General features: G+C 41.0%; 1 protein-coding gene across 5 annotated transcripts in view; it reads right to left on the bottom strand.

The window, feature by feature from the left end:
• Spats1 (spermatogenesis associated serine rich 1) overlaps positions 1–12,886 on the bottom strand; it is a 29,843-nt gene extending 16,957 nt beyond the window's left edge. For 3 of the 5 annotated variants that reach the window (XR_005732803.2, XM_040282736.2, XM_040282735.2), the window contains exons 1-4: positions 12,320–12,886; positions 11,935–12,053; positions 11,037–11,130; positions 7,141–7,273 (exon numbers count right to left, since the gene is read on the bottom strand). Coding sequence is in view for 4 of the 5 variants with exons in the window: in XM_040282736.2 (XP_040138670.2) it covers positions 7,141–7,273; positions 11,037–11,130; positions 11,935–12,053; positions 12,320–12,380 (407 nt within the window). In the remaining variant the exon portion in view is untranslated. Of the gene's footprint in view, positions 1–7,140; positions 7,274–11,036; positions 11,131–11,918; positions 12,054–12,319 lie in introns of all 5 variants that reach the window. The other 2 variants (XM_040282737.2, XM_078019944.1) reach the window with 2 other exon arrangements.
• Positions 12,887–13,339: the final 453 nt, after the last annotated feature.

The following is a 13,339-nucleotide window of genomic DNA, read 5'->3' on the forward strand; positions in this document are numbered from 1 at the left end:
TGAAAATCTTTGAAAACCAACATTTGTGATGGTTATACAACATTACAAGTGTAGGGCTGGAGTTGCAACTCAGTGGTAGAGCACTTGCCTATCACATGTGAGGCACTGGGTTTGATCCTCAGCGCCACATAAAAATAAATAAATTAAATAGAGGTATTATGTCCATCTACAACTAAAAAAAATTTTTAAGTAAATTAAAAAATAAAAAATTACAAGTATAATTAATGCTACCTACTGTACACTTAAAACTGGATAAAGTAGTATTTGCTATATTTATTTTACCAATTAAAAAATGTACATTGCAACATAGATGAATCTTGAAGGCATTAGGTTAAGTGAAAGAAGCCAGACAAACACCAAAGATCACATATAAACTATTTCATTTATGTGAGATGTACAGAATAAAAAAATCTATAAAGACAAAATGTAGATTAGTGATTGTCTAGGGCTGGGGTGATAAAAGAGTTAGTTGGGTAGTTATCACTAACAGGTACAACTTTTCTTTGGGGGTAATAAAAATGTCCTAAAATCAATTGTAGTGATTATTGTGCAACTCAGCAAATATATCAAAACCTTAGGGTTGCATACTTCAAATAAGTGAATTGTATGGTGTGATGGTTAATTTTAGATGTCAATTTGACTAACTTAAAGAACATCTAGAGAACTGTCTATGAGGATGTTTCCAGAGAAAATTGGCAGTAAGTCAGTGTACTGAAAGGGGAGAATCCACCCTCAATATGAGTGGGCATCATCCAGTCTGCTGAGGTCCTTACAGAATAAAAATAAAAGGACATAGGAGAGAGGATTCCCTCTTTCTCTTTGCTGGAACTAGGGCTCTCTTCTCCTGACCCTTGATATTGGAACTTCAGTCTCAAGTTGGGGGTGTAGCTCATTGGTAGAAAGTTTGCCAAGCATTCACAAAGCCCTGGGCTCAATCCCTAATACCACACACACAAACACCCCCCCCACACACACACACACACACTAACCTCTAAAAATAGAAATCCAGGCTGGTTGGCCTTTGGGAACTCCAAGACAAGTGTCCACCCCTTCCCCCACCTCCTCAGGTTCTCAGGTTCTCAGCCTCAGGCTGACAGTCTTTGGCCTCAGTTCCCTGATTCTGAAGGCTTCAGACTTGAACTGAGCTATGTTACTGGCATCCCAGGGTCTCTAGCTTGCAGATGACCTATCAGAAGACTTCATAGCCTCCATAATTATGTGAGCCAACTTCTCTAATGTATATGAAGGAATGTATATGTATATGAAGGAACACACACACACACACACACACACACACACACACACAGTCTATTGGTTCCATCTTTCTGGAGAACCTAACTGATAGTATATACATTTTATGTCAGTAAGTCTATTACTCCCCCCGCAAAAAAAGTTTGTTCAATAAAACCATTAAATGTAAACAAAAAAATCAATAAGTATATAGAGAAGAGGAAGAAATAATCAAAATACATCTAGGCTAAAATGGTTATAGTAATAGCAATATGTTTAGCACTAAACCTCCTAGCAGTTAAAAATACCACAACAAACTATCATGAGTGTCAGCAGAAAAGGCAACTATTTCTGGATTAAGTGGTTTAGCATTTGGTAGATGATCTTAGACAACGTTTTCAGATATATTATCAGTTATCAACTCATAGGATTTTTTCATAAAATTGCATCACTCACATTTGAATAGTTTCAAAGAAACTTCATACGGTTTGTCTTGTTTGCTCCCTCCTAATAATCCTGTGGTCTGAGAAGGATCAATATAATCTTTTCTATTTATAAAGGAAATGGACTCTCAGTTGACTTTCTATGATAAACACCCCTAGACTGAGTCAGAGCTAGATCTGCAGCCCAGCTCTCCTGATTCCAGACTGTGCTGCCTAAATATACTAAATAACCCTAGTTCAATAACTCAGCGTACTCCTCAATCCCAAATATATGACAATTTTTACCTTGCTGTAAAATACCTGAATATAAGGGTTCAAAGAAAAAGTTTTGCTGAATGAACTACATAGAAAATGTTGCAAGGATAAAGGAAACTTTCCAAAAGAACTTTGGAAGTACGTTTCTACTTTATTTATCCAACAAACATTTACCTGAGTCAATTCTATGGCAGGTGCTACTCTAGACATTGGAGAGCAAAGATGACTCAACACAGGTCCTGCATGTAAGGAGCTTAGGGCTGGGGAGAAGAGATGGACACAAAACACAGGTGACCAAGGAAGAGTGGGCAAATGAAGTGGTAGAGACTCTCCAGGAAATTAAGGGAGCCCTCAGAAAGGACATCTAATCCAGTTAGATTTGAGGGGTCAGAGCAGACATCTGGAAAAGGATGAGCTGAGATTCAGAAGATGGGTATAAGTTTGCCACATATATCAGTCAAGACTCATAGCTGGGACCGATTGAAATCCAACTCAAACCATGGTAATTTAAGCAATTCTGGGGGTGTACAGGTTTCCCTGACAAGGATAGAGCTGGAATCAGGGATCAATATCTCCTGAACTCCTGATTATTGTGACATTTTGGCTTCATTTTCACCAACTGCAGATAAACTTTTTCACAAGGACAAAAAGCAGTCAACACTCTCCAATTCAAATTCTCAGTCTTCCAACCAACTTTTATCCCATGTCCAGTGTGAAAAAAAAAAAAAAAACCTCAGGGAAGGACTCTGATTGGTCCCGCATGAGTCATGTGCCCTCCCTTAATTCAATCACAACCAATGAGTTAAGTCCCAGAAGATGGCAAGTTCTATCTAGAATACTCATTAAAACTAGGGAGGGAGGGAGGGGAAACAGCACAGAGGAGGCCATAGGAAAGGAAGTAGTGGAAACTGAGCAGCACCTATAACATGTGAACACAAGCAAAGGGTATTGGGAGAAACCACTGCAGGCAAAGGACACAATATTAGCAAAGGGAAGGAACAGCAGGGAAATGAAGAAGTTTGATGTGGATGTATCAGGACTGTTGGAGATAAGCCTGGATAAGAGAAGGAAGGTAAAACTGAAGAACCTGCATTCTATGTGAGGGACTTTGATATTACTTAGATATTTCTATATGGCTCCATTTTTCTTTCTTTCTTTCTTTCTTTCTTTTGTTTTTTTGGGGGGGAGGGGACTGATGATTGAACCTTGAACCCAGTGGTGCTCTACCACTGAACTATACGCCCAGCCTTTTTTTTTCAGTTTTTATTTTGAGACAGGCTCTCACTAAGTTGCCCAGGCTGGCCTTAAACTTGCAATCCTCCTGCCTCGGCCTCCAGAGAAGCGAGATTATAAGCATGTGTCATCATGTCTAGATCTTGTTAAATTAAAAAAAAAAAACAGAGATTTCTTGTCTCATAGTCCTGGAGTCCAGAGGTCTGAAATCAAGATATTAGCAGGGAGGCTTTGGAAGATTTCAAGGGAGAATCTATTCCATGCTTCTCTTCTAGCTTCTGGTGGCTACAATCAATCCTTCGTGTTCCCTGGCTCCAATCTTTGGTTCTGTCTTTCAAGTCTTCTTCATCCTTGTAACTCGCAACTAACAAAAGTGATAAGATGTCACTTTTAGGTTACAAAAGACTAGCCTTGTCTGTGTTTAGTTTGTTGGCTGAAGAGAGACAGCTTCCATGTTATGAGATTCCCTAGGTAGAAGCAAGGAACTAAGGGAAGTCTCTGCAAAAGCTCTAGTGAGGAACCGAAGCTCTCAGACCCAAAGGCCTGCCAGGAACCAAATACTGCTACCAACCATGTGAGTTAACTTGCAGTGGGTCCTCCCTATATCAAGCCTTCGGATGAGCTCACAGCCCCAGTCAGCACCTTGACTGCAATCTCATGCAAGAGACCTTGAGCTCAGAGTCTCTTGAGCAAGAGACTCCATCCAAATCCCACTCTGATTCCTGACCCATAGGAGATGTGAGGTTACAGATGGTTGTTTTATGGCACTAAGTTTTGGGAGATTCGTCATGCAGCAATAAATAACTAGTATGGAGGGTATCACCATGGTCCAGACAAGAGATGATCAGAGGCTGGGTAATACAGATGGAGCAGAAGAGATGGATTCTAAGATACTTCAAGGCTATATTATATCCCAATTGTGTGAATGGCAGGAGACCACTGTGACCCTTGGGTCTAACTATACCTTTGGGACTAGAGCAACACTGAGACAGCCATCTGAGGGTACACAGGAGAGGACATAGTTTAGGGAAGGTGATATCAAGGTACTCAGAGTTTAAGAAGTCTGTGAAACAGCTATGTGGAAATATCTAACAAGTAGTTGAATGTATCAATCTGAAGCTAGGAGCTAGATCTAGGCTAGAGTTGTAGAGTCAAGCATACGTGCTTTGACTGAATTAGGTTCTCTTTAACCCAGGCATCATGAGAGAAGCAGTACCAATCACCCAGTTCCACTCTGTGGGATTTAAACCTGGCAGTCTGAGGTTTCTTTCCTTCCAAATAGATGGACTCACTGCTGCTGGTAGTGACGCACACCTATTACAAGAACCTAAAGAGGGAAAGCTCAAGAATCATGCCAGTCTCTTCCATGTCTATGATGGGGGCAGCAAGGCCCTTGGAGCAGATTTTATTATGGAAAGAATCACACTGAGTGACTTTATTGCACTTCTAGGAGTTTACCTTTAAAACATAACCAGAGAGGGGCAAAAGGACATACAGGGATACACATGACAGTTTTATTCACAATAAACAACCCCTTTTAAACTGCAGGGCAAGGCTGGGAATATAGTTTAGGGATATAGCACCTGCCTAGCATGTGCAAGGCCCTAGGTCCAATCCCCAGCTCTGCAAAAACAAAATAAAACAAAAACTACAAGGCACTGATTGAACTGTGGTCTATCCATCTGACAATTCAGCATGTAGTCACTGAAAACCCTGTTTTTGAAAAACACTCAAAGATGTAAGATATTTTTCTCCATATTTTGTTCAGTTAAGAAGCAGGTTCCACCGTGGGAGAATGGACACACAAGCCATGGTACATTCAAACAATGGAATATCACTCTCAGCACAAAAAAAGAAATGAACTATCAAGAAAAGACATGGAGAAACTTTAAATGCAGATCACTGAGCAAACGAAGTCACTCTGAAAAGACCATGTGATTCCAATGATATGATATTCTGGAAAAGGAAAAATCACGGAGACAAGAATTAGGGGAGTGAAGAGGATGAATACACAGAGGCCATAGGATTTTTAGGAAAGTGAGAAACACTCTGAACAAATCCCATCAATATGTACAACTATAATGCACCAATTAAAAATTGTGGGAAAAGGACTGGGGTTGTGGCTCAGCGGTAGAGCACTCCCGTAGTGGGTGGGAGGCGCTGGGTTCGAGCCTCAGCACCACATAAAAATAAATAAACAAAATAAAGGTATTGTGTCCATCTATAACTAAAGTTTTTTTTTTAATTGTGGGGCAAAAAAAGAAAAGAAAAATCACTCTGTATGGAATTACAAAAGTAGATACAAGTCACTGCATATTTGTCCAGTTCCATAGGATTCCCAACATCAAGAGTGAGCTTAATATAAACCATGGACTTGGGGTGCTTCTGATGTGTCCATGGAGGTTCATCACTAGTAACATTTGTACTCCTGGAGCAGGATGCTGATCATGGGGAGGTGGAGAAGCAAGGGGTGAGGGAGCAAGGGTACATGGGAACTCTCTGTACCTTCTCCCTTCAATTTCCCTGTGAACTTAAAAGTCCTCTAATTGGAGTAAAATTTTAAATGGATTTTTTTTCTTTAGTTGTAGTTGGACACAATACCTTTATTTTTTTTATTTATTTTTATGTGGTGCTGAAGATCAAACGAGGGCCTTGCATATGCTAGGCGAGCGCTCTACCATTGAGCCACAACTCCAGCCCAAATGAATCTTTTTTAAAAGCAGATTTTACAAAAGGGTAGTATATGCTCTTAATTGTATAAAATAAATATATATTTGCCTGCATAAGAAAAAAATTCTCTTACACATATAAAAAACTAATATCAAGAGAGGATGTGTAGCTCAGTAGTAGAGAACTTAGCTAGCATATTTAAGGTTCAATCCTACACACACACATACAAAAAAAATTAGTATCAAAATGTTCAAATTTATTCTCTAAGGTGTGTAATTATTGTGATGTCCATTTTTAATAGTGTTTTATACTTTTTAAATTTCTATAATAAACTTTCATTATAACAAACATCTTAGAAAAGAGTTTTCAAAATGTATTACTGTAAAAAAAAAATACAGAGAAGAGCATCTAAAGCTGGGCACAGTGACAAATGCCTGTAATTCCAGCTGCTCCACAGGCAGAGGCAGGAAGATCATGAGTTCAAAGCCAACCTCTGCAAAAGAAAGACTCTAAGCAACTCACTGAGACCCTGTCTCTAAATGAAACACAAAATAGGGCTGGGGATGTGCTCAGTGGTCGAGTGTCCCTGAGTTTAATCCCCACTAACCCCCCTCAAAAAAGTATCTAAAACATAAATACAGTCTTTCAATTATAAAACCAACATCAGAACAGATAGAACACTGCCAGCTCCCTCCCCCCAACCACATCCCTTCCCAGGAGACGTGACTACACCCTGTCACTCTTAGGATAGCAATTTCTTTCCTTTTTTTTTTTTTTTCTTTTTTTCAGGTTTTACCACCTATGTGTGCCTATGTATTCTCCAAAAAATGCACTTTAGGGGCTGGAGTAGTAGCTCAGAGGTAGAGCATTTGCATCGTACATGTGAGGCACTGGGTTCGATTCCCAGCACCACCTATAAATAAGCAAATAAATAAAGGCCTACCAACAACTAAAAAAAATATTTTAAAAAATACACTTTAATTTCACCCACTTTTTGAATTTTATAATAACAAGCACTTACACAGCACTTACTGTGTGCCAGGGAGTCTCCCAATCACTTTTCATGTATAATCTCATTTAATCCTCAAAACAATCCTTAGAAATATTATCCTCATTTACAAATGAAGCTTAGAGAGGTAAAGTATTTTACTCAAGTTCACTTAGATACTAAGTTGCAGAGCTGGGACTTGAACCCAGACCATTTAGCTCCAGAATCCACACCTGTGCCAAGCACAACATGTCAGATCATCAGCTTCTTGATCAGAGTTTAATCCCAACAGTGGCGTCTCTCCATGAGGCCCTTACTTACTCTAGGTGAGCACTCACTCTGGTGAAGCGTGGAGGCTCACTGACACACAGTCCTGTTTCAACAGAGGATGAGGGGGTGACCCTTCTGCCAGAGGATGTGGTGTTAGGTTCTAAGAAATTATTGCATTTAGTACCTGCAAAAGAGATATTGCCATTTAATCACTTACTGCCATTCATTTATTTCTTTGAAATGCCTGCCACTCTATCTGATTCCATAGATTATAAATAGTTTTCTTTCTAAACAGCTAACATTATTGAGCATTTACTACATACAGGGAATTATGTTAACACCTAACACACCTTTTCCCATTTATCTCCCACAACAGCTCATAGGCTGGGATTGTAGCTCAGTGGTAGAATGCTTGCCTAGCATGTGTGAGGCACTGGGTTCAATCCGCAGCATGACATAAAAATAAATAAAATAAAGGTATTATGTCCATCTACAACTGAAAATGTTAAAAAAAAATAGCTCATAGATGTAGGTGTTACTTATCTCCCTCCCCTCCATGTTTTACAATGATAAAATAGGTTCAGAAAGATAACAACTTGTCTATGATCACATAGAATACAAACATCTAGGCACAGATTTGATCAAAGTATCTGTGATACCACAGTCAAAGCTAGACTGCCTGCCTCTACAAACAGGTAGGTACTCTGAACTGAGTGCAGGTGAGATCAGAGTCCAGCTGCCCATCGCGGTACATTGTATTGAACATCTCGCAACTTTCCAAAGGGTTTGTTCATAGGATAGTGAATACAGATGGTAATCATGACCGAAAGAACTGCCTTCAAAAACGTCCAGGGATGGCCCTCCCACTGTGGAATCATTCATTAATCTGCACCCCTTCCCCTAAGACTGACTTTTTCATTTTAGTAGCATCCAGAACATGGCTGGCACAAAGTAGATCTCAGAGTTTCCGTGAATAAATTAAAAAAGAATTATAACTCCCTAACCACACACAATCACAAGTAAGGAAGTCCTGAAAACCAGTAATTGTCAGACAGAGACAATGCATACAATGTACAGATAGTAAAAGTCAATCTGTTTCTTATCACTTTATTTGGATACATGGCTGTCTTGTCCAATCATGAAAAAGATATTGCATTTCTTTGTGCATAACTTCATAGAGCACAGAAGGTCTATAGACACACTATAACCTCGGGTTAAAAGAAATACGAAACTTCTCAGAGAAGTACATTTTAAAATTAACTGCTATTTTGCCTACATAGGATCATGCTTTACATGCATATGGGCTGGGGATATGGCTCAGTGGTTAAGCACCCCTGGGTCCAATCCCTGGGACCCCCCAAAAAGAAAAAAAAAACAGATTCCTAAATCCCATCATAGACCTATTAAATTAGAATCTTTCTAAGCAAATCTGTATTTTGGACAAGTTCCCCTCCCACAAACTCTTCTCAAGTTTGATTCCATCACTACATTATACTCCATCCAGCCCCCTTTTCCAATTCCCAATCACACAGAATTTCCCAAATTTGCTGGCTCCTAAGAATCAACGCAGGGCACTCGTTCAACATGCAGATTCCAGACCTACAAGAGACCACCTGGGAATGAATGTGTTTAAGAACCACCTCAGATGATTTGTAGGGCCAGTCGACTGAGGGAAATGCTGTTCTGGAATGTGCCCCAGAGCCTGGAGCAGCCCCAGGTACACTGAGGTCAAGCCGTGTGAACTGCTGGAATAAAATCGAGCCCAGTGGAGGGGGCAGGAAAAGAGCAGCACTGTAAGAATGAAGGGACGGTCCCCAGCTGTCAAAGGAGGAACTACCCAGACAATAAAAAGCCACAAAAAAAGTGTCAACAAACACAATCTAGACCATGCTCTGACCACAATGCAATGCATCTGGAAATCAATAATAAAAAGACAGCCAAAAACCATCCATAAGTCTGGAAACTCAAACCACAACTCTAAATAATTCACACAAAAGAACAAATCATAATGGAAATCATGGGATGCTTAATGATCAATGGACATAAATACTATCTATCAAAACTTGTGGGATTCAACAAAAACAGTAATTACAAATTGGAGCCTTAAGTGCATATACTGTATTTCACTGGATCTAAGATACCATCAGTTTGAACAACATTTTTATTTTACGAACTTCAAGGAATAAACGCTGTCAATTAAAAACACGGTACTTTTACCGCTTTGAATTTTTATTTTACCCTTATTAAAGCATTCTTTTAGACTTAGATGCAAATTCAAATCTCATGATTCATATGTATAAGTAAAGAGAGAAAATAAAAGCAAAATAAATTGGCAAAGGCATTATTATCCCTCATTCACATCAAAAGTCTGACTCCTACATCAACTCAATTCACATTTCCCACCTGATTTTGACCTCAGCGCAACACTTCTTAAATGAGAGTTTCTTGACTGCTTCTGGGATTTTCTTCCCAGCTCTGGACAAGCCTTCTTCATGCCTCAATGCTCATACAGCAAAGACTACACAACTGCTCTGCACCTGCTGCTAGGCCTGCGGTGCTGGTAAGATCAGTCCCAACTTCAGAGATGCAAACTGTGAAAAATGTCTGTCTTTAGACAGTACAGGGAGATTATAATGTTCAAAAACAAAGTTTCCAAAACTAATGAGATAAACTTTCAATTTAAGAAGTAAGGAAGCTGGGCATGGTGCCACACACCTATGATCCCAGCAACTCAGAAGGTTGAGGCAGGAGGATTGCAAGTTCAAAGCCAGCCTCAGAAACTTAGCAAGACCATGTCTCTAAATTTAAAAAGGGGCTGGAAATGTGGCTCAATGGTTAAGCACCCCTGGCTTCAATCCCTAGAATAAAAAAAGAAAGAAAGAAAGAGTAACCCCTACAAGTGATAAGGAAGGAAATCATAAAATAAGAACAGAAATTAATAAAATTAGTAAGATTATCAGAACTAGAACATGAAAAAAATGAATGAGGTGGATAAACAGAGTTCAAGGACAAAATTTAAAACACAAGTAAACAGTATAAGAAATGAAAAGGAGCCCATAATTACAATAAAATGAACAGATAAAAAAATTTGAGTCCCATAAGCATCAAATAACTCTTTCAAAGTTTCAATAATAAGGAGCACAATTTATAAAATGTAGTTTAGTGTTATATCTATCACCTTCCATAACCAGAGCACTTTCACACACTTGTCAGCTCAGACGACTTTCACAATACCTCTGTCAGGCGGGGAAACAAATAATACATCAATCCCTGTTAGTTTAACATGGACACCCTTTTAAGCAAACACTCAGCTTCCCACTCCTGCTTCTCTGCTCAACAAGCAAGCTAAGGGTCTGGGGCAGTGGCTTGTAAACATTTTTTAATGCCAGGACACCCTCCCACGCACTCTCTGCTGGAAAGATGCACATAGCACACACTCGTGCATGTGTCTGACTGATTTGTGGGTCCCCTCCTTTCCTCCGACCCATGAACTCCATGTTAAGCTGAGTTCCAATGTGGTCTCCTAAGAAAAGGAAAAGAAAATTACGCTTCTTTGGATAATGTGGTCTGCTGATGCCAGGGCCTAGGGTACCCCTAACTCTGAAGCATGGTGCCTCCCTCGCTCCACCCTTTATAAACAGCAGCTTCTTCCTTTACCCCAAACTAAATTTGGAAACTGAGGAAGCTCTGGAGCTTGAAGTTCAAATCCCAGAACCCTTTTCTTCTTGCTGTCCCTGCCACCAGGCTCAGTTTACACCTGGGAGTGGGTCACCAAACCTCCCTCCTCTCTCCTTACTACAAAGGAGAATCCAAAGATCACACCTGGGGTCCAGGAGAACAGAGACCAATCTAAAATCTGATGGGGCAAAGGTGGGCCATTCTCTAGCCCCTTTTGGCAACACACAGGGCACTCTATCAGGTGAATGACAACCTGAGCAAGGGCTCACCCTGAGTTTTCTGGGGGACTGTCGCTTCTCTGCTCCATGACGCTGTACTGTACAAGCAAATGTGCCTCCACGCATGCTCCTCAGCCTGAAGAACCTATTATGGAGGGACCAGCCATTATTTAATTTAAACCCCTCCCTAGAGTGTTCATAACTTCTATCTGATCTGTCTAAACCAATAAACAGTTCCACAAATCTACTAATATCCAGCAAAGAAAAAAAAATGGAAGGGCACAGACTCTGGAGACTAGCAGACTCGGGTCAAATCCCAAATCCCATTTATCAACCAAAGCACTTCTTCTGCTCATTTGTGATATACTTCCTGAACTGTAATAAGATCCAACAAGGTAATTTAGGAGAATGGTGCACTCTGCCTAATCAGGTCTTGGATTAACACAGACATAAACTACTAGTGGAGCAACTCTTTTTAAATGCCTCCAAGCTAGATGTTATAGTTTGGATCTTGAATGTGCCTCAAAGGCCCATGTGCTAAAGGCCTGGTCCCCAGTACATGGCACTATTGGGAAGTGGTGGATCTTTAAACAGATAGTGCCCCATGGGAGGTCTTAGGTCATTAGGGCATATCCTTGAAGAAGACAATGGTACTCCAGCCCCCTTTCTCTCTTTTTCACATCCTGGAGAGGTGGTGAGTAGTTTTTTCTCTACCACATGCTCCCATTATGATGTGTCACTACAGGTCCAAAGCAACATGGACTAAAACCTGTAAATCTGTAGGCCAAAATAAACCTTTTCTCTTCATAATTTGATCATCTCAGGTATTTGTTACAGTAACAGAAAGCTGACTAACACACTAGCCTTCTAATAGTGCCTGCTGGATATGGCAACAAATCTACACCCAGCCCTCCTGATTTCTTAGAACTCAACTGTATTTCCTCTCCACCTTGGTCAAGCAGGAGTCAGCTTTCTCTGGAACCTTCTCCAGCTCTCTGCTGCAGGTCGATCTTGAGATGGAGGGAAGATGGCAGCTCTGCAGACCATTTCCAGTGTGCACGGGCTCATCTATCCACGTGGTTATTTTAAATATTAACAGTGACCCAGAGACAAAGACAAGACATTCACATGAGAGGTTATCAGCCAAAACCAACGTACTCCACAAGCCTCTGAAAGTCAAGAGCACAGGGTTGGGCTCTAAATCAGAACCTCCCTCCTTGCAGCCCAGGGGCGTTTCTGGGTTCGGATGCCCCTAGGGCTCCAGAAAGATCTCGCCCCCGCCCCCCAACCCAGCAGGGATCGCTGACCCGCCCACCGAGGGGCTCCCTCTGCACCTGTGGGTCTTGGTACTCCATTTTCTAGGAGAGCCCCAGGTCTACCCTCGGAGGCCTCCATGGAGAATGCGGCCGAGATCGACGCACCAACTGGCGTCCGAACTGCCGAATGCCGGGACTAGAGGAAGGCCAGAGGGACGCTGCCGCCGTCGCCGCCTGCACCTGCCGCCGGCCCAGGCGCGTTCCCGGGGTTGCCCGGACACCGCGCCGCTTCCTGCAGACCGGCTGCCCGGGGCTCCTCTCCCGCTTGCATTCTGGCTTTCTGGCCTCGACCCCATATGTGGTCTCCTGAGAGGTGCAGCACGAGGCCCCAGGCATGGCGGGGCGACCGAGTCAAAGAACCCGAAAAAGCTGCTTAGTTGTTTTTTAATATATATATATTTTTTTTTTAATTTTTTTAAGGATCGTGGTTCTTTTCCAGGCAATTTTCATAATTAGAACTGTAGCCTCTGGTGGCAGTGAAGGATGGCCCTCCACAAGGCTTGCAGATGCCCCCTGATAATTGGCATTGATTAAACAGGATTCACCGACCACTTAGAGCGCCTTTTCTGGGCCAGGCGCCCTGGTGGATGTTATCTTCCTTAGGCAGCCAGCTGCATTTTTCAAAATAGAAAACTGACTTTGAGCAAAGGCTTGCTCAAGGTCACTCAGAAAACTGAGATTCATTTCCAAGTTTCTTCATCCCACATCTACTCCCCTCTTTCTCTCCTGTCAGCTGAAATTTATCTTCCAAATCCTTTCTTTCCAGTATCTAATAAATCTTGCATACAAAGCTCTTTTCAAATTGAGTTTAGTCCCTAAATTTATATTTAGAACTAGTTTCTCCCTTGGTGAAGTGGGGGGAAATTTCAGACTGTGTTTTATTTTTCATGATTTTTTTTTTTTTTTACTGGTTATAAAGGAAATAAATGGTCATTGTAGAAATCTTAGAAAATCCAGAAAGGTATTGTTGACACTCATAATCCCACAATCCAGAGATCAACCACTTTTTTTTTAACCTTTGTTTTATTTATTTATTTA

Source organism: Ictidomys tridecemlineatus, chromosome 8 (genome assembly GCF_052094955.1).
Source record: "Ictidomys tridecemlineatus isolate mIctTri1 chromosome 8, mIctTri1.hap1, whole genome shotgun sequence".
Lineage (NCBI taxonomy): Eukaryota > Metazoa > Chordata > Mammalia > Rodentia > Sciuridae > Ictidomys > Ictidomys tridecemlineatus.